The sequence below is a fragment of the Tachysurus fulvidraco genome, chromosome 7, assembly GCF_022655615.1.
Source record: "Tachysurus fulvidraco isolate hzauxx_2018 chromosome 7, HZAU_PFXX_2.0, whole genome shotgun sequence".
NCBI classification, from domain to species: Eukaryota; Metazoa; Chordata; class Actinopteri; order Siluriformes; family Bagridae; genus Tachysurus; species Tachysurus fulvidraco.
The window spans coordinates 23,427,055-23,453,177 of NC_062524.1; the positions used below are offsets into that span (position 1 = coordinate 23,427,055).

The window sequence follows — 26,123 nt, forward strand, 5'->3', positions numbered from 1 at the left end:
GTTAATGCGGTCTTCTAAATATCGCCGGGCTACAAGATACGATGCGATATTTGATATTTCAAGTTAAACGTGTATCGATGAATATTAAATCGGTGCCGTCTTTACACACGATACGGTAAATAAACAGTGTGTGCATGCGTTTATACAGGATTGCAGTACACAGTCAGGAGACAGGCCGACGGTAGTAGATAACGAAACTGCACATGGCCTCTCTGTGGAGAAGGTAATACCTGCACCATCTATAAAACACCTCTACATGTAGTTTTATTTTGTCGAGAGATACAAGAGATTTTCTTTTGTTTTGCTGCAGGTAACATCATTACTGAGCAAAGCAACAAGCTCAAACAAGACCAGTCTCTGTACAGATAGCCACGATGCAATATCTACGTCATCCAACCAGACACGGAGACTATCAGACCCAGTGGTGGTCTCCAGTATACCTCTGTCCTTGACACCCCCTGAAATGGAATCAGTCAAGAGTGAGGATGAACATTTTATAGATTAAAAACTTCACCTGCAGTTTATGGCTATTGATTACAGATTATTTATGGTGATGGTGTTTTAGGTTCTAGCAGATCATCAACCCCCATAACTCTGGTCTCTGACCCTGTGACCTGCCCTATAATCCCTGGTTGTGAGACTACCATCGATATCTCTAAAGGAAGAACAGGGCTCGGCCTCAGCATCGTGGGTGGCTGTGACACACTGCTGGTAAATATTCAAATTGTTTTGCATTGTTATACAAATGTGAGTGTGAGAAAGAGTGAGTAGTCTAAGCAGAGAGCTAACGTCAAAATGCTTGACAGGGCACTATAATAATTCACGAGGTGTACGAAGAAGGTGCTGCTGCTAAAGATGGAAGACTCTGGGCAGGAGATCAGATTCTCGAGGTAATGTTCAATCCAAAGTATTCGAACATGAGCATTATATTAACATCTGCGCTACACTGAAATATCCCTGTTAGGCTGGCACACTTTCTAACATCACAAGCCGAGTATGCTATTTTAAATATATCAGAAAATAATGATTCATTCATTCATTCATTTTCTACCGCTTATCCGAACTACCTCGGGTCACGGGGAGCCTGTGCCTATCTCAGGCGTCATCGGGCATCAAGGCAGGATACACCCTGGACGGAGTGCCAACTCATCACAGGGCACACACACTCTCTCATTCACTCACACACTACGGACAATTTTCCAGAGATGCCAATCAACCTACCATGCATGTCTTTGGACCGGGAAGGAAACCAGAGTACCCGGAGGAAACCCCCGAGGCACGGGGAAAACATGCAAACTCCGCACACACAAGGCGGAGGCGGGAATCGACCCCCCAACCCTGGAGGTGTGAGGCGAACGTGCTAACCACTAAGCCACCGTGCACCCACGATTAATTGAATTTAATTAAATTCGCTAGCCCATAATATAATTCTTTCTAATAAAAATCCATATTATTTACACTTTCACTTGATTACATTAAGCAGTAATTTATGCTAGGTTTCATGGTTACATAGACCGGATGAGCCTTCAGTTACATCTGTGAATACGTTTTATTATTTTTTTCTTTCAGGTGAACAGTATTGACCTACGCACCGCGTCCCACGACGAAGCGATAAACGTGTTGAGGCAGACGCCACAGCGAGTGCGTCTGACTGTGTTCCGTGACGAAGCACAGTATAAGGAGGAAGAGCTGTGGGATGTGCTGTCAGTAGAGCTGCAGAAGAAACCAGGCCAAAGCCTCGGACTCAGTATCGTCGGAAGGAGGTATCGGAGCGAACTGTTCATCTTTACATGTCATCTATATCACGCCAAGTCTAATTTAATGTGCATCTACAATGTATAAAATATAATTCTATAAAACAGCTCTAATGTAAAATGTAAGTTTTGCTATATAAGTAAAAAATAACATCTCACCTTTTTTTTTTTTTGGGATATTCACTGGTACACACTGTGACTTCCCACTTCTTTGTTTTAACCTTTGCATTAATTTGTCTAATTTATTTAGCAGGTTTTGTCAGTACAAGGTAGAACTGGTGAAGAATATATTAAAATGTCACCGTCTGTTTTCGTCTCCTGCAGAAATGACACAGGAGTGTTTGTGTCCGACATTGTGACGGGAGGCATCGTGGAGTTTGATGGCCGGCTCTTGCAGGGAGATCAGATTTTGTCCGTTAACGGTGAGGATGTTCGAACAGCAACACAGGAGTCCGTTGCCGCCCTGCTAAAGGTAAACACACCATGTGTCTTGTTTTATATTTATTCTGTAAGACAGTATGTCCTAGTTGCTGTAAATACTTAAACAAAGACCTAACCCTAGACATGATTTTGCACTCTGGCCTCTATTTAGTGTTGCGTTGGTCCAATCAAATTAGAGGTGGGACGCTTCAAGGCAGGTCCATTCCACTCAGAGAGACGCCTGTCGCAGGACAGTCAGGTGGGAAGTTCTTTAATTCTTTGAACCTCTTGCTGTTTTTTAAGAATACAGTAATCCCTAGCCACTTCGCGGTTCAAGTTTCGCGGTTCAAGTTTCGCGGTTCAAGTTTCGCGGCCTCAAGTGCATCAGTGATTTTTTAAAGATTATTCATCGAAAAATAAAAATAAAAAACGGTTTCCCAGAATGCTAGACAAAAAGAGAAACTCTCTCAGAGGCTTTGTACATACCCACAAGCACGCAGACAAGGCACATGATTGGTTCCCAGCGTGAGATCTGAGCTGATTGGCTGCGCATCATTGCATCCTCTCCCAGCTTCTTCCCTTGTTGTATCTCGCCACTCTTGTTCACGCTGTCAACTGTGTCTCGCGTATTGTGTTCGAAATTAACTTTTTGTTAAGCCCTTACAATGCCTCCTATGTGCCGTGCTCCTGCTAAAGATTCCTCTAGTGAGCCCAAGAGGAAGAGGAAGATGATGACCATCAGTGAAAAGGTCAAACTTAGGGCCAATCCTACTTCGTGGATTTTCACCTATCGCGAGGGGTTCCGGTCCCCATTAACCGCGATAAACGAGGGATCACTGTAGATGGAAGTCTGTGAAATGAATGGCATATATAATTGTGTGTGTGTGTGTGTGTGTTTGTGTGTAGCTAAGCGATGGGGAAAGCTGTAAAGCCAGCCAGCTGTCTTTCACCGGTTCTGGCAGATCACAAGAAGACTTTGAGAACAGCCGTAGAAGTCAGGAATGTAAGTAAAACCCAATCCTGAGATTGATCTGAATACATGCAGAGCTCCGATTAGTAACACACGGTCTGTGTTCTCTCTCAGCACTGGACCAAGACATCCGAACTGTGGTGCTCTCCAAGGTAAGAGTTATTGAATGGATGGATGGCTGGCTGGAAGAGATAGACAGGGAATGAAAAGAAAAGGAAGGAAGAGAAGAAGAAAGGAAATATATGGAAAGAACACAGTGTAGAATGCAATGGAATAGAACCAAAAAGAGCGACACTGAAGGAAGGGAGAGAATGCAAAGGAAGGAAGTAAGGGAATGGAAACCAAAGAAGAAAGGATGCGAAAGGGAAGGGAAGGAACGGAAGAGGCAGGAAGGAAAAACGGAATGGAAGGGAACGAAAGGAAGGAGTAAATAGAAGGAAGGAAACTGAAACGAAGTCAGAAAGGAAACAAAGTACTTTGTAAGTTTCATGTGACACTGTTTGTACAGATGTTACACTCTGTGTGTGTGTGTGTGTGTGTGTGTGTGTGTGTGTGTGTTTCAGGGTCCTTGTGAATCACTAGGAATAAGTATAGCAGGTGGAGTGGGCAGTCCTCTGGGCGATGTGCCCATCTTCATTGCCATGATGAACCCCGCTGGTTTGGCTGCACAGACACAGAAACTCAGAGTATGTGTGTGTGTGTGTGTGTGTGTGTGTGTGTGTGTGTGTGTGTGTGTGTGTGTGTGTGCGTTTTTTTTTCCATCGTGTGTTACCCCATGCTATATTAAAATCAACAGTAATCCACACCCTTTACCTATCAGGCTTTCTCTCTCAATATTTCTCCGAAACAGGTCGGCGATAGAATCCTATCGATCTGTGACATATCTACAGAAGGCATGGCCCACAGCCAAGCTGTATCACTGATGAAGAACACCACAGGAACCATAAGCCTTCAGGTGTAGCTTCGCAAATGTGCACACACACATGATATCTACTGTCGTGAGATGCAGTACTCATGTTTTGGTTCATATTTACTCTCAGGTTATCGGAGGTGACACTACAGTAACAGGTCCTGCTCTGGATCAAACATCTGGACTCACCAGCAGCAGTATATTCCACGATGACCTGGGGTGTGTATGAATACACCTTTCCTGCTCACACACACACACACACACACACACACACACACACACACACACACACACACACACACCTGTCAATTTCTCAGACCATTATCTTATTATCGAATAAGCTAATAACACAAACCATCATTACACAGAACTGCCAAACAAGAATAAATCGAAACTTCACTTCCTGGAGTCTCCAACCACTGTAGCGTATGTGGCCTCATACCTGCCAACAGATCAGAAGTTCATATCTGTCTATGGCTGAAAGTAATCTTGCGCTTTCAGATAAACGTGTTAGAAAACGATCGATTGTTACCATAGAAACAAACTCGTTATTCTGGCTGGCATTTAATCCGCACATAAAGAACAAGCTAACAAAGCAGACACATCAACAGCCCTTTAAGCGTTAGGTGCCGAGCTACGTAGCTACGTAATCTAACTGTTTACCCTCAAATATGTGGCAGAGCTTTACTTTCTTTCTTGGTGTCTTTCTATTCCCTTCTTTATTTTCAATTTAATTATTCTAAATATATTTGAGGCCTAAATGTTTGAATTTTTTTATGGATCATATGTGCAATTTCATATCTATCTATCTATCTATCTATCTATCTATCTATCTATCTATCTATCTATCTATCTATCTATCTATCTATCTATCTATCGTTCATTCATTCGTTTGTTCATTCGTTCATTTGTCTTAGTTTGCTTAAATTTCTTTCTTTCTTTCTTTCTTTCTTTCTTTTTTTCCTTTCTTTCTTTCATTTGTCTTCGTTTGTTTAAATTTCTTTCTTTCTTTCTTTCTTTCTTTCTTTCATTTGTCTTCGTTTGTTTAAATTTCTTTCTTTCTTTCTTTCTTTCTTTCTTTCTTTCATCTGTCTTTGTTTTTTTAAATTTCTTTCTTTTTTTCTTTCTTTCTTTCATTTGTCTTCATTTGTTTAAATTTCTTTCTTTTATTCTTTCTTTCTTTCTTTCTTTCTTTCATTCATTCATTTGTCTTTGTTTGTTTAAATTTCTTTCTTTCTTTCATTCATTCATTTGTCTTCGTTTGTTTAAATTTCTTTCTTTCTTTCTTTCTTTCTTTCTTTCTTTCTTTCTATGTCTATATCTATCCATCTATCTTATTGCTTGTGTTTGTGTCTCCACAGTCCTCCTCAGTGTAAGACCATCAGTCTGGAGAGAGGGCCAGACGGCTTGGGCTTCAGTATAGTGGGAGGATTCGGCAGTCCCCATGGCGACCTGCCCATCTATGTCAAAACGGTGTTTGGGAAGGTAAAAGGTTTCATTACGATTTAGTATTCTGTGTCCTTTATAATATCTTTGCTATAAAAGTAACTCTATTCTGTATACTGATACGAACGTGTGTACGTAGGGTGCAGCTGCAGAAGATGGGCGTCTAAAGCGTGGAGATCAGATAGTCGCAGTCAACGGACAGAGTTTAGAAGGAGTCACGCACGAGGAGGCTGTTGGTATCTTAAAAAAAACCAAAGGGACCATCACACTCACTATACTCTCATAGGACCCTGAATTATACAAGATCTTAGTAAAAAACACTGGATTTTTACACACTGTGACCTTTTAACCGTACTACTGTAAATATCCAGTACAAAATCATATTTTTATTATGATCATCAGTCATTATTTATTCTTTTATTAACACAACAGATGTTTCAAATTCTTACCTTTCACATTGTTGGGAAATTACCGAAGAGGATTTTTTTAGCTTCTTGTACTGAATATCGTCGCTGTCGGGCGTAAACCTTGTGTGTTTTCACATATCGATGCTATCGGTCAGTCCCCACAGGGGTCTGTTATTTTTACAAGTCATTAACCAATCTAAAGTCTTGAAAATAGCTTGAGCGCAAATCTCTTAACTCCATTGGACACTTCAACTGTCCACCTCTTCTTCACTCCGCGGGAGAGCTTCGCAGCATATTCCTCCTCAAGAAGAGTCGCAAAGAAACAAAACGTCTTCTGAGGTAAATGTCTTCAAAACAGTGGGCTCAAAGAAAAAAAAAATCTTAACCCACGCTAGTCCTGGTGCTCATCTGAGGACAGGAATTTCGCACAAGACAATCCACTGCAACGCGGACTAAACCCTGTGCATTGCAGATAAGATAGGGCTTTTTTTTATTTCCTGAAAAATAATGATTTTGGAGATACGAGGATTCCGCCCGACAGCGACGTTATACCGATTTAGCTTCACGTATAAGTAGTTAGTGGGAGTTATGAACATATGAATGTACTTTCCATCAAAGCATAGAGAAAATCTCAAACAGCAGCTCGTAGTAAATGTAGTTAGTCGGTTTTTAAGGGTGTTTCTACCTTTGCAGCTTTGCCTGATCTACAACTAATTTTTATTAGACAGCAGAGTTAACACTTCAGGTAAGAGTTTTAGACCCAGACTTAATAAATCAATCAGTCAATAAAAATCTCTAGACTACATTCATACAGTTGGTATTGCTGAACACACAACTCATGTGAAGAGATGATTTAGGCCTCTATACTGTGTTCTTTTTTTTAAAAACCGGGACCGAGACTGAGAAACTTAACCAGCACACAAAGGGGTTTTAATATTGTTGTTGTGGTCTAACTGTCCCTTCACACTGGGTCTGTGTATATAGGGCTATTTGTAGTAGTTTTGGATCTGATTTTGTTTTTTTTAACGGAAAGAAACACTGTTTTTGGTATATATGATGTATCTATCCATAAGCATTCTACACAACTTTACTGATTTTAGACAGTTTACACACAAGCAATAAGCATTTCCAACACCAGCGCTTTGTTTTCTGGAGAGAAATAAATAAAAGTGACATCCAAACAAATCCATTCATTTTATTTGACCTCACATCATAAAACAGCCAAAATATCGCATTTTATTTCAGCAAATCGCTTTTTTTTTTATAAATACAATGGCTTTCAAATATGTATATAGATAGTCAAGAACTACTAGAGGGCCGAGTAACCTGCATATTATTGGGGTGTTGGAACTCAACCATGTCTCATGCATAGAAACAAGTTCATCAGGTCGCTATTAACTTACAGATCAAGGTGTACATCCTTCTGAATAAAAAAAAGGCTTTTGTTTACAAAGTGATTGGAACATATATTCAGACACTGGATAGAAATCAGTTCAGGATACACCTCTTACTTCTCACAAAAGATCTGATAGAGGTTAAGGAGAATCTTAATCCTTTTTATTTTCACCTCGCTTAAAGTTTAAAGCAAACCTGCTTCAAGTCAGCATACAATAATAATAATAATAATAATAATAATAATAATAAAAAAACAGTAAGTTACAACTTCTGGGCCCCTGAGCAAGTACTTCAGCCCTCAATTGCTCAGTTGTATATATATATAAGTTAGGAGATAAATGCAAGTTGCTCATAGTTAAGGATATCTACCATAAATGTTAAAAAAACAAAAAAAAACAACAACTAATAAAGTGTATTTAAAAAAAAAACATCATTGAGCAATTACAGGACCAAAAGTCAGTCAGTCATAAAACAATTAAAAAAATCATGAAAACACACACTAAACAAAAATCTTTTACCAATGCACAGAATTTGCATATGGGATTTATAGCCCAGAGCTGCAAAGTGAAACAAAACACTTCTAAAAGCTACCATGGAAACAGGCATTCAGGAGAAAAGCTCGGTTTAAAAAAAAAAAAAAAGTCCAGCTTGGCTTTTGTGGTCCATTTCAAACCAGTCGAAACAAACAGGGCCGAAGTGTAGACCTGCCATAACTCTCATCGAGGACCACGTAGACGAGCTTCACTAAAAGCCTTCAATTTACTCTACGATAAATTACATTCGCGTAGTGTGCATTGCTCCATGCGTCTTTCCCTTATTCTAAGAATCGATCCGTGCGAAGGTTTACGTTGAATATGCGTTGCAAAAAAAATAAAAATAAATACATTCCTACAATCCATGTTCGGTTACACGTAATACTGAATAGAACATGGTTATTCAGTTGTATGTTCTATTTTTAATACACGGTTACACTTCATGGGAAAAAAAAAGTGTTTAATCTTAAACAAAATTGATCTATTATGTGTTCTACTAAGCTTATAAATACAGCCTGAGGCTTAGAAATCAGAGAATTCTGCAAGTATATGAATTTCCCTTCGTCTTCCTGCACAAATCTGGTGTTCACTGTGTGCATGTGGGTTAAAACACGAGTTCCTTTTAACGGACAAAATCGAAAACTTCCCTTTTTCTCTTCCTTTTTCTTGTGAACAAGAAAACCAAAACAGCACAGTATACATTTTCATTTTTTACATGTCACGAGGTGTGTAACAAGAACGTTCCTGAGGTTATGCTTAATGGTTAAAGTACCATTAGGATATGAGTTAATAAAAATCAGCATCTAATTTTTCCACACCACTGCTGGTTTGCTAACAACAAATAAACAATAGGATCTTTTTCGTCATAGTGTGAAGGTACATGGCTGATTTCATGCAAAGTCCCATTCTCTCATCTATGGAGATTCCCATTCTTTCTCCCATAAATCCCTCCATCCATCCAGGCAGATTCCCATTCTTTCTCCCATAAATCCCTCCATCCATCCAGGCAGATTCCCATTCTTTCTCCCATAAATCCCTCCATCCATCCAGGCAGATTCCCATTCATCCGTCCGTGCATCCGTATATTTATCCAGCATTCTTCTTAAGGTTTCTACCTTCTATTCATAGTCCCATTCTTTTTCCTGTCCTTCTGTCCATCCGTCCGTCTTCTCATTCTTTCCCATTCATAATTCTTAATTCTTTCTACCCGTGCATCCCTCCTGATTCCCATTCTTTATCCCTACTCATCCCCGGTGAGTACTATTCTTTTTCCAATCCATCCATCATCCATGGTGATCCCATTCTTTCTCCTATCCATCCATGCCGATTTCTATTCTTCGACATTTACATTTCCAGCATTTGGCAGATGCCACAAAAACCAAACAAAAAAACAAGGCATGAAGTGATAGTCCCTGTGATTGAAAGGAAAGGATTGCATCACTCCACCGCTTCACTCGCCAAACCATTCAACTTTAACTACTCTGGAAGAAGAGTTTGGTAGAAACTGAACTGAGAATAAACACCCCCCCCCAATCCAACCCCACCCCCGAGAATAAACAATTCCCTTTTTGTTCTTTCATCGTCAAGACTTCCCTTTTAGAAAATAAACCAAGATAGTGCAATAAAAAACATCTCAATAAAAATAGGGCAGTGTTTTCTTTTTCTTTCCAGCCTTCTGCTAAAACATTAAATAGAATTAAGTGATTAGGTTGTTTTGTCCGCAGTGCTTCTGGTAACGGATCACACGTCAGGAAGCGATGGCACAGACCGGGCCTGGTCACCTCGCAGAAGCGTCGGATTAAACTATACAATGAACCGCAGCAAGAAGGACAGAGCAGCTCCTAGAGAAAGCCCCAGAGCTAGGAAGAAGGTCATCAGAGCTCCTGCTGTCTCTCCGTCTTGTGGACCCGCCAACCTGGGAGAGAGTTGTGACGTGAATATAAACTTGAGAGGGTGAGAAGCAGCATGGATAGCTGAGTGTGTAGAGTAATGGGCTGAAGTGTAATGGATGGTCATGCCTGAAGATGTATTTATTTACTTACTGCGGTGCGTAAGTCATAGACAGGCAGACGAAGTAACCGCTGGACAAGGAAAAGAGCAGCATGATTATGACAAACATCCAGTCACTGGAAAAGAATACAGGCAGGAAGCTTCGGCCCTGAACGTTACATAACATCAGCAGAGGAATGAAGATCATACGGGACACCACTAGTATCGGGAACAACCGACTCTCTTTAGAAGGCTGAGAGATAGACACAGAGAGTGAGAGAGACAGAGAGACAGAGTGAGCAAAACTGACACATTCTGTAAAACATTAACAGAATTGATTAAAGTAGTTAAACACAAAATTTTCAAGTACCCATTGCACCCAAGAGGTGACAAATCTCCCAGTCAAGTCCATCAGGTTAAAGAGCAGGAAACAGCATACAGGGATAAAATACCTTTCTGAGACAAAGCACGTAAGCATACAGTAGTTTAGAGAAAATACACAATGAGCTTTAATATAAGCTTTACTGAAGAGTGATACATGCATAGTCAGTGCTCATACCCCACTTTCCTGGGTAGGCAGTTTTCACGTCCACCGTGACGGCGGGGAAGACCGAGAGCGTAACCGTGAACACGAACGTTACGCAAAACGCCATCACCCAAATCTAAACAGAAGATTTGAAGAAGTGGTTAGCGATTTAGGTGGAGATTCGCTGGAATCCGACCAGTGGAATCAACTTACATCGAAAATGTTGACAGAAAAAAAAAAGAGCCATCCGATTTCTCAACCCACCTTTTTAAACACTTCCAACACAGAGCTCTTTGCTTGCTTGGCATGCTCAGTGTCAACACAAATAAATGCTTGCTTGGCACCATCACACTCTGGACTTTTGGGAGATCCATTAGGCAGTGAATCAGTGGCCTGAATGTTCAGTTCCCCATTCTCCTGTGTTCCTGCCATGAGAATAATATAAAATAAAGATTGGGGCCGTCATAGAAGCATTTTGGTGCAGTGTTGTTTGTAGTGGATGCTGGTACTGGTTATGAAGAAATGTTTAGAAACCAAGCTGCATGCTAGTGACAAAATGAGGAAAGCTTTCCTGTTAAATAAGCAAGTAAATAGTAAAGTCATGATGTCACAGCAATGAGGAATAGACTTTTGGATCCACCCACAGGTACATGTACTATAAAACCCGGGTTGTGATTCTGCATCAGAGAGCAGTTGATGAACTTCAACAAAATATATATAAAAAAAGGACTAATGCCCCTTTTCCACTGAGGCAGTTTGCGTGCTGGTTCGGAGCCAGCGCCTAATTTAGAACCGGTTCTTTCTTTTTCGACAGCCAAAGCACCGGCTCTGAAGAAGGAAAAGTGGTTCTTAAGCAGCACCAAAACGTTGCTGGTCTAGACTTAAGAACCGCTTGTGCCCATCAAGCTGCCACTGCTGGGCCCCTGAGCAAGGCCCTTAACCCTCAATTGCTCAGATGTATAAACTGGAGAAGGAAAAAAAAAAAAAAAAAAAAAAAAAGGAAGTCACTCTGGATAAGATGCAAATGTGTCTGCTAAATGCAAATGTCAGGGGCTGTGGGCGAAGCTACTGTTAGCGCATTTGATAATGTACCTTAAGTATACCAATGTTTAATACACTTTTACTTTACCACGATATGATGCATTATCAGCACACATGATAGTAAGTAGCTACATGCTAAGGCTAACTTTTTTCTGTTAATAATGTTATGTAATAACATTATAATGTTATGTAATTATGTAATAATAATGTTATGTACTTTCTCGATTACAACCTCCGTTTATACAGATTACACGGAGCTGCACGTACACGTCAGATTCGCATCGTTTGGATGCCAATGTAGGTTCACAAAGCCATGAGCATTAACAGTAAAGTAACATCCACCATTGTTGATGTTGTGTTTGTGTTTGGCGCTGCTGGGCTAACATTGCTGTGTAACGTGACACGTATACAGTGACGTCAGACTCGGCTCAGTGACGGCTCTCTAGCCGATGAACCTTGACTTGACTTTGAACCAGCACCAGCTCTGAAACAGCACTCGGTTCTTTTTGGTGGAAAAGGTTTATAAATTTACTGCTTGCATATTTGCACTGTCACCACATACAACACAGTGATAAAAGGAAAACGATTTATAAATCACCATCCGGTGTCACACAGATGTTTCCTCTCAAGGATTGTTCCTAATCTCCTCTCAGGGAGTTTTTCCTTGCCACGGTCGCCTCTGAATTGCTCACTAGGGCTAGATTTCTATCTTGAATTCATCTATTCTTGTAAAGCTGCTTTATAGATTGTTGAAAGCACTACAGAAAAAAATGGAAATTGTTTTAATCTGAACAAAAAACCTCTCACAGCCTGTATAGGAAACCAGCTTGCCTTTACTGCTCCACGTAGCACTCGCTAAAACAGGATAAGTGACGCTATGACATTACTGCATTTGTTTACTGTACGCTGATGAAAAGTAAACAATCCTGAATGGTCCTGATTCTCTTTCAGCCTTTGATGGTTATATGGCTGGAAAGAGTCATGAGCATAATTAAAAGGTCAAAAGGCTCAGTCACCATCTGCTGGACATGAATTGATTTTGGATCGATGACTGCAGAAGCATAAATGATAGCTTCTAGAAACACAGTGGATCTCAGCTGTGGATTTTAAAGTAATAACTACAACGCAGATATTCAGTGTAGGATTTCGAGGTCTAATCTACAACACAGATTTGTGACGTCACGCATGCGACAGAGGTCTGTGAGGGATCATGTGATGTGATCATAATGAAATTAAAATGTCATTCCTTCACCGTGATGTAAACTGCAACATCAGACAGCGACGATGTAATCGCAAGACCAGACCGTCCGGTTATAACTGTTATAAGCCTGTGATGCCTACAATTCTGAGATCACATGGTTATGTCATTATTGTGAGACTCGATCAGTTTGTGATGTGGTTATTGCGATAGCCTGCAATGTTCCTATTGAGACATCAGTCTGTGATGTTACTGCTAGGTCAGAACGTGCAACCTACCGCAATAGCGACATCACAGTCGGATCTAGCAATAGCAATAGAGACATTGCGATCTATCGCAATAATGACCATTGTTTCTACTGGGACATCAGACTGCGAGGTCATTGTGCGACCAGATTGGGATGACTTTCCTGAATATTGAATTGCGACATCATAGTTGCGTACAAAGCAGCGATATTGGACGGTGAGGTCATAATTGCATTAAGATCTTTCCCCCCAATAGGGGAGTGGTTTTCCAGTTGACAACGACAGTTATAATAATGAGATTAAGATGAAATATCAGATTAACTTTTTAGGCTTGGTACATTCCGGAATATTCATCGGAGTCTTCTTTATAGCTGGACGCACTCAAGAGTGTTTCATTACAGGCAGACTGTCCTCTAATAATGCTCTAGAACCAGTCAATAATGACAGGAAAATGAGGGCAATGGCCAATACGGAGCAGCAGCTCTATAAATACAAGCATTTCTATTGGCTATTCTGATTTTTTAATTTTTCCCCCTGAACTTCAGTAAGGCAGGGTTTAAGGTTGGGCTGCTGGCGCAAACCACTTTATGAAAGACAAATAATGCATTTTCCATTTATATAATTTTATTGAGCTTTTTATTCTATGCACAGGGATGACAAGTGACGTGTTTCTTGTGTCCCATAAGAAAAGATGCTCCGTCTGTGGTTCTTGGCAGTCTTTCCCTACAAACTCTGGTTAGAACAGTTTTTCTTAAGCCCTATTCGGACGGGATTAGTTTTATGTGGGGACGTGGGGGTAAAGTAATTATTACCAGAGCTTCTCTGTGATTTTAGTCCCGTCCGAATGTGCCATCTCGGTAATCATTACGGACAATGTCAGTAAAGATTACAGCGACTTTTACCTTCTGTAAAAAGGCATGGAAAAATTACCTCAGGTAATACTAATCCCGTCCGAAAAGACCCGCTATAAATATGTACGGTAAAATTCCGTCATTTCCTTTTTAAAAGTAGTTTTTGGCACGTTTTGCAAGCATGGAGGTGCTTGAAGAAGCATTCGGTTGCGTTGCAGGTGGTGGGTCAACTCTGTGGCAAACCTCCAGTGTTTTTCGCATACCATTTAAAGCAAAAAGAAGATCGAAACCACTCATTAGAGGCACAAAACTTCTTTTATTTTATTTAGAAAATATTTTCTTGTAGTAACATTGTAACATTTGCTCCAGTTTCGCGTTTTTCTTGTTGGTGCCATGTTGTCTGTTTGCGCACGTGATAACAGGAAGCAACGTCATACACACATGACGACAAGGAGGTTACTGTGGTGCGTAAAGCGAGTTACCCCTCAGACTTCTGCTAGTTTTACTGAGATGTCTTGTCCCGTGCGAATTGCATTACTCCACGTCCCCACGTAAAACTGATCCCGTCCGAGTAGGGCTTTAAACTGTACGTTTTTAACAAAGACAGCAAACAAACTGCCAAAAAAATCTGAACGAGTACAATTTGTATCTGTATCTGTTCATCTAGGACACGTTCTCTGTTGTATTCTTAGCTGTTTACACCTTAGATTGATTGATTTTCGTTACGGTTTTTATTGCTGAATCTGTTCCGGGCCATTACTGTGAAACCGGATTGTGAAGTCATTACTACAACATCACCCACTTAACACCATTACATACTGTGTGTGCGTGTGTGTGTGTGTGTGTGTGTACCTTCAGGCAGAAGCTCAGCAGAAACTTCGATCTCATAGGTTTGGTCTTTACTCTTGTTGAGGTAAAATCTGGCAAACTCCTATAAACATACGCAAATAAATGATACAAAACAACATCTAACGAACAAACACTCGCACACATGAACACACAATATATCGGTAGACATTTCACTGTTGAAATGCTAATCAGATCTTCTCTTATTACTTCTTTACAGTCTCATGTTCTCCGTTTTTTTGCTTGTAATTAATTTATTCACATTTTAACCATAACCTTTAAGCCAAGAGCCCAACCAACACTGATTAAAGATTACACCAGTTTTCTGATTAGAATTATAGAAAGTGAACCAAGTATTGAATATATGTCCTAGCACGATTTTTTTCTATTTTCTGTGACTGAAACCTACACGGTGTTGAGTATTACATACATTTTATGGCTACTGTATAATTCTGGGACATGCTGTTGGACCTGTTTGTATGATGTAGCATTTCAAATTCTCTTCAGTATAGAGGAGGAGCAAAAGGAGCACTAAATCTTTAAGTTCAACATAGCACAAGCACATAGATAGACGTATACGTATAGACCATAGAGTGATTATGAATATACGGTGCATATAGTATAGTGAATAGGATGGCATGTGGAATTCCTGTACAGATAGAGAATATGTTGTAGGTTTAAAGTAAAGTCATACAATAGACGCTTGGTCATTTTTTTTATGGGCTGTAAACAACGTCTGTATTTATATGGGGCTTTTTTACACCTGGTCACTTCATGGGTTTTCTGTGATCAGATAGCTATCCGATGGTAAAAACACCAGGTCTAAATGCCCTCCTAAACGGTTTCGAGACGGATATAAATCCGATCGTTCGAACCACTTCAGGAGGTGGTCTGGGACGCGTTTCAGATGAAACTGGACAGGTGTAAATGAATGTGGTTGTTCAAGCCACATACGTCAGCGCTATACTCCTCCCAAACGGAGGTACGTCACTCGCAGGTGATCTTTCACCCGAGGTCTCGTTGGGTCTTAAAACGCGCTGCTGCCATCAGCGAAAATGCAGCAAACAGTAAATGCTGTTTTTTTGTAGCATAACCATCGTAACGAGTTTTTCCATCTTCTTCTTGATTGCATACACCAAAGCGTGTTCCATTTCAATTACCCCGGAAATGAGGTCAAATATATTTGCATTTTGGGCGGGAGTAGAAAGATCGGATCGATATCCGATTCGCCGAGACGCATTTATGTGGCCTAATGTAAATGGAACAGTTTTAACAACTCAGATAGCTATGGGATCAGAGACAACACATGAAGTGACCAGGTGTAAAAAGGCCCTATGGCTACGGAACAATTTCAACAAGACACACGTACCAGTTTGGGCAGCAGCACGTAGCTGAACAGTGTTACCAGAGTCCCCACACATGGAGTGATGAAGTATCCGAGAGCTGCAGTTTCTTCATCTGTCTCACCTGTGACATTAAATCACAAAACCCTTTTATCAATATACCGAGTTATTTAAGCGGTAAGGACTGGGTCAAGGTCAAACATGCAGTATCTTGTAGTTATCTGATCAGGTCTACACACTGTGAATTATCGCGTTCGTGCGACTCACTTGCGATGGCGAACAGCATGGCAAGAGCGGCGAACGTCCCGGCGAGACTTTGTCCACTCATGAACGGTGCGCTGTATTTCTGAGGCAGCAAGCCTACCAAGCCGAACAGGCTCCCCTGCAGCACTGCTCCGAACGCTACGCACAACGTTAACAAGTTAATATGCGATACATGAAACTGCTGCCTTTCCATCAAAACCAACAATAAACGGATAAAAATCAGACCGTTTTTAAAAATCCATTAAATATAAAATCACTCACAATTTATGAACCAGATTGTCGCCATGGTGATGGAAAAGAAGCGGTCTTGCTCCATTGGAACCTTTACCAGGATCGCTGTGAGGATGAAGAGGATGAGGATGAAGACCAGGCTGCCTGCTATTCGAATCCTTTCAGGGATCCTGACAGAAACAGGTCAATCGGAGTTAATGACGGTGCTGTTAAAAGTGAGCTCCAGCCAGAAGCCTTCAGGGCTCCGGTGTCTTCCAAATGTTTAATGTTAACCATAATTAAAAGTAAACCAAGTGCAGAACAGGAAATAACTGAATTGTATTATAAGGTTGATATTCAACAGCTCCGATTGAGGAAAATAAGTGGAATCTGTAATGGAAATCTTCATTAAGCCATTCTTAATTTCTCAGACGTTTTTGTTTTTAATAGCCAATTGTTTAATCTTAACACTCTAGGCAGAAGACACCTTTTCAAGTCAGTGAGTCCTCCCTCTATAATTCTATTTTAGTTATGGAATATGGAATTAAATCACTAAACAATTCACTAGTACATCTCACCGTGGGTAGAGGATGGAGTTGAGTAAGGTGAAGAGCAGCAGAGGCAGCTGGGATAGCAGCGTCATCCAGTTGTTGAAATAGTACTCCTTCGTTGCCGTAAGGGTGCCGTTGCTCCATTCTGACGTGTTAAGCCTGTTATTGAAGTACTATCCAGATACACAGACATTTTCTTATTAGTAATATTTTAAAAGACTAACTGTTGCTAATATTGGGATTGTAACACTGCAAAAATAAGTAAAAAAAAAACTGGGAAAAAAAAAGAAAAAAAAAAAGATACCATTCTGTTGAAAATAAGAAATTAAAAAAATTTTAATTATAGCTAAATAATTCATCCTTCTGCAAACCAAATAAAATCAACAAACTAAAATAAATAAATAAGGAAGTAAATAAATAAATAATTATAAATAAAAGATTTTTCTAGCCTAGCCTTCAAATAATATTGAAACTAATATTTGTGACAGATTTTTTTTTAAGTATAAATAATAGAATTGGTTTATTTCATTATTTTAGGGATAAAAAGCTAATAAAGATGCTAACATAATTAACCATGGTAACATTATATTGTCTCCCAGCTCTACATCAGATGGCTATGTTTAATAACAATATCATATATGACATTGGAAAAGTTTAATAACGTCAGTTATTACACTGTAATCTCGCTCCCTGTAATTACGCTGAAAATGATTTTGTTTAGAATAATTTACTCCGCTTTAAAAAAATGTCAGCCCTAGATGACAGGCAGGAAATCATCGTACGGCAGAGCTTGCTGGCATTTGCTTAGTGGTTAATATAAAACCTTGTTTATACACACACCCCGTTCTGGGTTTTACGTCAGCAAAATTGACGTACTGTTTGAACGAGTACATGATAGTGAGCGTGTGTTGTTAATCACTCTCTAATCGTCATTACCATTAATGTATTTAGAACGTGTGTGTTTTTATACTTTTCCTTTCCAGTGTCTTAATTGATGTCTAACGTCAAAGTCGAATTGACACATCGATAGATTTGATTTCACATGAACGTAGATCACTTCCTATTGCATCATGCGTCTTTACGTTGCACTTTTCAAGCGAGAGATGATGACGGATGTGAGACAGGGCGAAGAAGGCGCGGCTTCCGTGGGTGGGGTCAGTCAAAGGAGCTTTATAGTCTTCTTTATCTTTTGGCTTTTCCCGTTAGGGGTCTCCACAGCGAATCATTCGTTTCTACCTAACTATCCTCGGCATCTTCTACTCTCGCACCAATTACCTGTGTCCTTTTTCAACACATCCCTATATCTCCTCTTTGACCTTCCTCTTGACCTCTTACCTGGCAGCTCCACCTCCTACATCCTTCTACCAATATAACCATCTCCCTCCTCTGTAAATGTCCAAGCCATTTCAATCTAGTCTCTCTGTCCTTGTCACCAAAACAGCCAACCTGAGCTGTCCCTCTGATGTGCTCGTTCCTAATCCTCCTCACTCCTAAAGAGAACCTCAACATCCTCATCTCTGCTACCTCCATCTCTGCCTCATGTCTTTTCCTCACTGCTACAGTCTCTAACCCATACAGCAGATCTGCTCTCACTACCGTCTTCTACAAATTTCCTTTGATTCTTAAAGGAGCTTTAGAGTAAAGCTTGATAAATTTGGCAAGATTTAGTCCGAATCTGTTAAAAAGTTGAAGAATTTGAATTTTTTTCTTTTTCTACATACACAAAGCTCTGCCTCCTGGGAAACTATGGTGAGCTAAGACAGATCAGTCAAACAATTAAAAGCTTTTCTAGAGAGTTCTTTCTAGATTTGCATATCAATTGGCTCAGCTGCTGTTATTCCAGAGGGACTGTTGAGGTTGTCTAGTCTTTTTGTGTACACTGAGGAAGGGGTGTTTTAACAAAAGGTGCAAGTTTGGCACAACTGCTACTGCTTTTATTTTGGAGCTCGGTAAGACTGAGTTTTCTCAGTACGTCAGGCGAAATCACTTACAAACTAAACCACTTTAGATGCATGAGCTTGTTGTGAACAAAGAAACAGTTTGAGCATTAGAACTCTGGTAACTTACTCAACCATGGTTTATCACTGGAAATGCCCACAATCTCTAGCTAAGCTAGTGGTTCATTAAAACGCCTCAGGTTAGGAACGCAAGCGAGGCTGAAAAGAAAAAATTTTATCTGGAAAGCCGACAGTCTTACATGAACACTTAACATGTGCAACGGAAAAGGAGTTCATTTGTAAATTTGCAAATGTGTAGGTTTGTATCTGATAGTCTGGGATGGATGGATGGATGTACGGACGGACAGATGGATGGACGGATAGATGGATTTATAGATACCATTGAGGCGGTCATGAAAAAATTCCAAGGCAGCAGTGTTCCCAGACCAAGGATAAAGAAACAGATTCCTACTAACTTCCAACTGTGTGAAGAGAAAAAACAAAACAAAACAAAACAAAAGAAAATCAGGGTGTTAAACTATCACATCATACAGTTTAATATCCATAAAACACAGTGAATCAAACTCACCGGTCACTCGGTGCATCTGCATTTGTCTTCATTATTTCAGTCAGGTCCCACAAACTGGAGGAAGAAACAGAGCACAGATTTTGAGGACTTTATACCACTAGCTAAGTGGTTAAGTCCAACACCTTAACCATTAAGCTACCACATACCCAGCACACACAATGAGACATGGACATACAAGCCCCCAAACCAGATAAACATCTTTCTCCTAAGCGCTTGTGGACATGAGTGCTCATGGCAACCGTTTGTATCAATTCAAATTTTATGCAAATCGCTAAGCCCTGGTTCAGTACAGGCGTCTCGCTAGAGGACACGTGCGCTGATATTATTCCCTAATGTCCGATCACATTACAGTCGTTTTATTTTCAGTATCACACTTTATGTGGAGTTCGAGTTTGGAGCTCATATCAGCAATAAAGAAAATAATGAGAGAAATGCCTCTGAAATGACACGTTTAATTTAAATGGGTCCAAATGTGCTCTTAGCGTCCTCATGCTGCTTCCGAGCACAAAATCCTTCCTAATTATATCCAAGAGTAACACCTTTTACATGAGATATTTTCTATAACTGATTATTGTGCTGCATTCGACTAAAGGTTGTAACTTCTGACCTTTAATAAAACAATGAAAGAAAGCATTCCCTGAACTTAGAATACCTCAGTGCTCAGTAACACGGGAACGTCTCCTTATACCCAGGTTCAGCAAATTAACTTGGCTGCTCACAGTAAACAAAGCAGATCTTCTTCCCTTCTACCGTAATCTACAAGTATTTGTTTTAGACCAACGAACAGTCACACAAAACTCTAACACCATCTATAAAGATGGCTGATTTGAGCTGGTGCATACCAGTTACACCAGTCATCCCAGTTACACAGAGGAACACTGATGCGTCTATGGGTTTCCCCACTTTCTACCTAGAAGTCCAATGCACTATCATGAGCTAATGGACACACGTATTCTCTTATGTAAATCCTCCAGAGTGCTCAAACTCAAAACCTCAAACCTTCTAGGTCACCTGCAGAAAAGCAGAACAAACAGCATCCTCTGAAAATGTGTAAATTCTTCCGTCTCGACAAAAGCGTCTCAGCAACAGTGCTGTCTTTGTAAACTCACCGGTGTTTTGTCCTGATTAGCCTGAGCATACAGAGACATGCTGCCGCATTAAACGTTATGTCAATAAGGTATGTCACCTTAGAGAGTGTGAGGTGATCAGACAAAACAATGCCTAGTGTTTGTGTCTTTATACACAATCGTTACAATGAAATGTAAACAGTTTTGTCTGAGACGCTGAATCTAAGGCAGCACTAAGGGTTTTCTGTAGCGAAGACATATTAAGGGAATATCGAGTGAAAATCCCTTTTTGAGTAAAATAAAAGTTTAACACTTTCTACCCTACACCTGAAAATGTGTGTTCAGGATTTTATGTCCATTATAATACAGTATCGTTTCTATAGCAACAATTTTTATGGTTCATTTAATGGGAATGGTGACTGTGAGGAGACCTCAGCATGTGTGGAAGGAGTCTCCAGTTTCAATGCTTTCAGAAGTAATGGTGTAATTAATTTTTTTCCAATAAGGGACGGGTGGTTTTGCGGTTTTCCTGCAAGACAAAATGTGCAGTTTTTGTTAAATGAAGCAAGTAACAACTAGATTTGTAAAGTTTGTCGCGACAAACTTTGATGTTGGCTTTGATGAGGCAAGTATTCGCAAAGGCCGGTGCTTTTTGGAGGCAAGTGGACAGAAAGCTAGGGTGCCAATACTTTTGGAGGCGAGCGGACAGGAGCATGTGACGTGATCCGAATACCTGTGAGGTTGTGCTGCACGATTAATCATATCGCAATCGCGATATCAAGCCTGTGCGATTATATGACACAAAATGCTGCGATTTTATGAAATAAATAAATAATAAATAAATGCATGTGTGGACATGACAACCCATTCTCTCTGAAAGCTGTTTGCTTATTTCATACAATACACCGCTATCCGCTACTAAAAAAAAAGACCAGTGAGTTTCAGTTTAGGCAGTGGCACATGTGGCGCGTATGGTCATGTCGTGACTTTTTCCGGTGTGCAGCGCGGAACGGGTGAAGATTGATGCCGAGCAGACGGACACTGAACTGGTAGCCAGAAAAAATGCTACCTCTGTTATATGGCGATATTTTGGCTATAAGATATCCGACACCGAGCAGAGAGAGGTACTGTCCAGAATTGGTAAAAATAAAAAATAAAAAAATTAAGTTGCTACATCACGTGACGACACGACAAACTTATATCAGCACCTGAAACAGCACAGAGAAAAGTATTATGAATGCATGAAGGTAAAAGCCCAGATTAGTAAAGAAACAACTGAACAAAAAGAACAATCTGTTAGATAGTGTTAATTGTCAGATGAGACGAAATATGTCAACAACCTTTTTTTTTTCATGACTAAGACGAGACGATGACAAGACTGCACCACTGTCCAAAAACGCTGATTAAGACTAAATTTAACATGCATTATTGTTGACGAAAAAAGACGAGACGAAAATGTTTTGTATAAAATAAAAACTAAGATAAAATCTCTCTTCATTTTCGTCTACAATTGTCTCTGCTTTTTCATCAGCTGTTACGCCTTTAAAATATTCAGAATGAGTTCGCGGCTTCGCGCTGTTGCTCAATTTACAGGTCTCATACGCCTGTGGCTGCAACACGAAACCGCTGAACAATTGTATTGCTTCCGTTAAAGAAAACAGTGCGCTCCGTCTCTAGGGTTAGAATCCTGTGTGTCCATGGCAACACTCTGTTTTTCATGGCAACGGTGTGTTATAGTTAGCAGCGGTCTGTTATCAAGAAATAAAATAGTGTGTGCGTAGAAAGAATTCGTCCACACGCCGCTCAAAAAAAGAAAGGTCCTGAGCACAAGTCCACCGTTTAGGCAGCTTTTTGTGTTAAATGATATTTCCTGTTGCTGCGCAGGCACTTTTATTGTACATGACAGCTTATGTCCCGATGACCTAGGGTCGCAATATGACATTTTCCCTAAATCACGCAGCCCTACTGTGAGGCAGTGCATTGGGCTGAGTGTTTTGATATGTAACATGTCCATGTTGTGCTAATTTTTTATTTTCATGCGACATCACATGAAGTTTTTTGATTTTGCATATTTTGGGAGTGGGACAACCAAAAGGCCAGTCGGTACACCAATTTAAAACTTTGTTCAGAGTATCACCCTAAAGGAGCTGGCCGAGTTTTGTCTAGATAGTTCGAAAGCTTGCTGAGTCAGTGGTTTTCACCGCGGACCAGTCAATGTTTGATCATTTTACCGCAGCCCGCTGGGGGTGGGGGCGTTGCGGTCACTGCAGAAAACCCCGCTTCACACAGATAGGATGTCGGAAATGGCGATAGGGATTTAAGTGCTGTGGTGACAATCTCAGGGTATTCCGCCATGACTTTAATCCAGAACACCGGCAGAGTTTCTAACTTTCTAACGACGTCTGTTTCGTGCTCATTTTTGCTAATTTGTGGGTTAAATTTGAGCAAACACAATATACACGTACACCAAGCACTGTTAAACATGACAAAGTACTGGTGAACAGAGAGAAGAGCGATACACACCTTCTCTCCACCAAAGCTACAACACCACTGCCGCTTGCAGCCGCTCAGCTCCAGACGTCACCTAAACCCGGCCCGAGATCATGATATTTTGCGCATGCGCGGTACTGGTGCGGCTTTAGGTGACGTCTCTCAGCTCCCGGTTAACCTCTCGTCCATGGAAAGTCGCACAAACCCGAGAGAAATACACCACAGTAAATAAAATGGAAATAATTTAATGTTCCATGGGCGGCCCGGTACAATTTGGTCCGCGGACCGCCCGGGGGTTGGGGTCCACTGTGCTGAGTTATAAACCTTCAAAGTTTATAATGGGAGTCTATGGGAAAAAAGGCCACTTTGATACCTGGTACCGGAAGTACCGGAAATCGGATTGCTTCGAAAAAGTCCTACAACATATCCAAATTTGGTGCATGTGGCTCGAAAGCCCTAGGAACAGTTACTCTTGATAAATTTTTGTCTAAGCTTAAATAGGAAAACAGAATGTTAATGAACCCAGTCACTTGTAAAGACATACTTTTCCAAGATATTAAATAATAATAAAAAAAAAATTAAAAAAAAAAAAAAAAATCGCACACACACCTTTAGGAACGCTTAACTACGCAGTACGCCTGTACGCCTTACTGTCAGTTCAAAAAAACATTTATCATCAAAAGTGTTTGCTCTGTCCCAAGGTCACTTAAGTCAGCCATACGTGCCAGCGGCTAAGTTAATGACTCGTATCCGAAAGCTGCTTTCATACTCGATAAGACTAACTTGAAAACAAAACAATGATTTTTGCTTTAAAAAAAAAAAAAAGACTTCCATGTAGATGCTTTCTAGGAGGAAAGCTAGAATTGTTAAGCAACTGAAGTGTGTAATTATTATACAAGGACACTTGGAGAGGGGAAAATGGTTCCAGAAGACTATAATTGATCTTTTATCCCTTCTGGGGGTACCTTTAAAAAAGAAAGTTCTAACATCACTCTTAATATACTCCATGCACAAGATCGGGGTTCAAGCCCCAGCACTGCCAAGCTGCAACTGTTGGGCCCTTGAGCAAGGCCCTTAACCCTCTCTGCTCCAACCTCCTCAGCTGGGATATGCGAAGGAAAGAATTTCACCGTGCTCTAATGTACATGTGCTGATAATAAAGGCTTCCGATTCAATTCAAGTTTGGGTCACTTTTTGCAGTTGATTCGAATCTGTGGTTGAAAGATCAGCTTGTCAAATTATTTCTCATCTCTTCTCATTCTAGTAGGTTGAAGTCTTCTCTTCTGTACCTTACCTGGAAATAACTGTCTGGGACCGATGCCAAGATGGCCACCAAGCGAGCAGACTATACTATACAGACTTTTAACTCATCTCGTTCCTGTCCTCCAAATGTCCACCTCCCGCATTGTATAAGCCAGATTTACTGTATCCTTTCTGTATGTTGACGGCCAGAGCGCTGGAGGCTTTGTGAGTGTAGGAGATAGTCTAACGATTGCGTTCAAATTAAATGCACTTGAGCGCCATGGGAAAGTCTATAATACTCAAAGCACCTGGAATGAATAATAGAAAAAAAAAAAAACACATAGGAGACATAAAATTATACTCCTTAACATGAGTATTAGACTTGCATGGAGATTGTTCAAATATTTTATAATGGTTTGGTTACGTTAATTTCCTTATAAAGGTCCAGATAAGCAACTAACAATAATCTAAGCATTGATTAGAGTTAGAGTTCAGAGTTAGATACAAATAAAATTATCAAATTTGAAGTGGTCGTGTTTTACCTATGGCCATTATCACGGTTTCAAAATCCATCGTTTTTATTCAAGACCAAAGTCAAAGACATTAAGTGTGCCGATTTGGTTTAGATACGTGTCCTGTAATCCGATTAAAAACACAAAACAGTCATGAGTTCATCAGTCATGAGTTCATCAAGCCAATCAGGATTATTTATTCATTAATTGATTGATTTTCAAAAACCTTTAAAACCAATTATCTGGCAGAAGTACAATGCATGAAATAATGTAGATACAGGGTCAGTAGATGTAGATTGCAGAATAAAGAGATAACATGGAATCCGGCCATGGCAAGGATGCTGGCACAACAGCAAAAAAACCCCACACCTCGGTGCGGTTCGAGCAAACAGGAAAGCTTTGGTAACACAACCGTACTGAGAACAGAACATCAAGTGCAGTTTTTTTTCTCATATAATCCCACAAACTTCCTGTCATCTTGAACCAACACAATGAAATTTCATAGTTATTGACAGACTTCTTCTTCTTCTTCTTCTTCTTCTTCTTCTAAGAAAACCTCTTATCTGTTTTAATTTATCCAATTCAATCCACATGAACTTCATTGTAAACATTTAAACCATAAATATCCAAACAGCTTTAGTGTTTTTAGATTAACAACCTCTTAGAATCTAGTTATTTGTGCATGAAGCCAATTTTCCTGTGGCACTGTTTTTGTTTTTTGCATAACAAGAACAAATATACATACAGAGTGTGTTCAACTATTATGTAGTACACATAACCAAGTATGACGTAGTTTTCGCGCATGCGCTGAGTGCGACCTGAGCAACATCCGCAAAGATACGCCATGCCATCAATCTTTTATTTCCTCTTAATCAAAGGCGATGTGAAATATGGACAATGTCCGTTTTGTTTACCAGTAGTACCAGTATATATATATACACACACACACATTATATATACACACACACATTATATATAATGTCCTGAAATGTACATAAAGCCACATCGTCACTAACCTACACATAATCCTATTTACCTGGGAGGTTAGTCTACAGCACAGATCTAAACCTTCAGACATAAAGCATGTGCTCACCTTGGAAGTACAAAAGCTTACCCAGCCTGTTATTCCTCTTTTTTTCAGCGTAAGACTAGGATGGAAAAAAAAACATCCAGTCACCATGTGGAAAAGGCTGCACGTGTCAATCAATCGTAGCTCCGCCCACACGACTTAAAGCGACAATAACACAAACACAGAACTCAAGGAATTAAAAACAAAAACAAACACATAATACTTAAATATAGGCACGTATATGCTTGTAGTTCCTGCTATTTTATTCACGCTTCAGCTTTCTTTTTCTTTTCTTTTTCCCCATTCCGAACCTCAAAT

General features: G+C 40.1%; 2 protein-coding genes across 17 annotated transcripts in view; one reads left to right on the top strand and one right to left on the bottom strand.

Annotated features, from left to right (window-relative positions):
- The window catches only part of LOC113635402 (multiple PDZ domain protein), a 41,804-nt gene extending 34,712 nt beyond the window's left edge, over positions 1-7,092 (top strand). For all 13 annotated transcript variants that reach the window (XM_047815703.1, XM_027134769.2, XM_047815704.1 and 10 more), the window contains 14 exons: positions 149-223; positions 311-479; positions 566-711; positions 807-890; positions 1,570-1,763; positions 2,079-2,226; positions 2,347-2,433; positions 3,081-3,177; positions 3,259-3,296; positions 3,708-3,830; positions 3,995-4,099; positions 4,185-4,273; positions 5,416-5,539; positions 5,640-7,092. In XM_047815703.1, the coding sequence (XP_047671659.1) occupies positions 149-223; positions 311-479; positions 566-711; positions 807-890; positions 1,570-1,763; positions 2,079-2,226; positions 2,347-2,433; positions 3,081-3,177; positions 3,259-3,296; positions 3,708-3,830; positions 3,995-4,099; positions 4,185-4,273; positions 5,416-5,539; positions 5,640-5,786 (1,626 nt within the window). In that variant the 3' untranslated portion in view covers positions 5,787-7,092. The remainder of the gene's footprint in view (positions 1-148; positions 224-310; positions 480-565; positions 712-806; positions 891-1,569; positions 1,764-2,078; positions 2,227-2,346; positions 2,434-3,080; positions 3,178-3,258; positions 3,297-3,707; positions 3,831-3,994; positions 4,100-4,184; positions 4,274-5,415; positions 5,540-5,639) is intronic.
- On the bottom strand, positions 7,083-26,123 carry LOC113635403 (equilibrative nucleoside transporter 2). Of its 4 annotated transcripts, XM_027134772.2 has the most exons (14): positions 26,029-26,094; positions 25,830-25,884; positions 19,426-19,479; positions 19,237-19,318; positions 16,927-17,072; positions 16,400-16,539; positions 16,142-16,276; positions 15,901-15,998; positions 14,538-14,616; positions 10,615-10,775; positions 10,384-10,486; positions 10,195-10,280; positions 9,878-10,077; positions 7,083-9,750 (listed from the first exon to the last, which is right to left on the bottom strand). In XM_027134772.2, exons 3-14 carry the CDS (start codon positions 19,455-19,457, stop codon positions 9,639-9,641), a joined length of 1,374 nt encoding a protein of 457 aa, XP_026990573.1. In that variant the 5' UTR covers positions 19,458-19,479; positions 25,830-25,884; positions 26,029-26,094; the 3' UTR covers positions 7,083-9,638. The 4 variants fall into 4 exon arrangements, with proteins under 4 accessions (XP_026990573.1, XP_026990574.1, XP_026990575.1 ...); XM_027134773.2 differs by having other exon boundaries at positions 25,851-26,123; XM_027134774.2 differs by having other exon boundaries at positions 19,313-19,318; positions 25,830-26,123.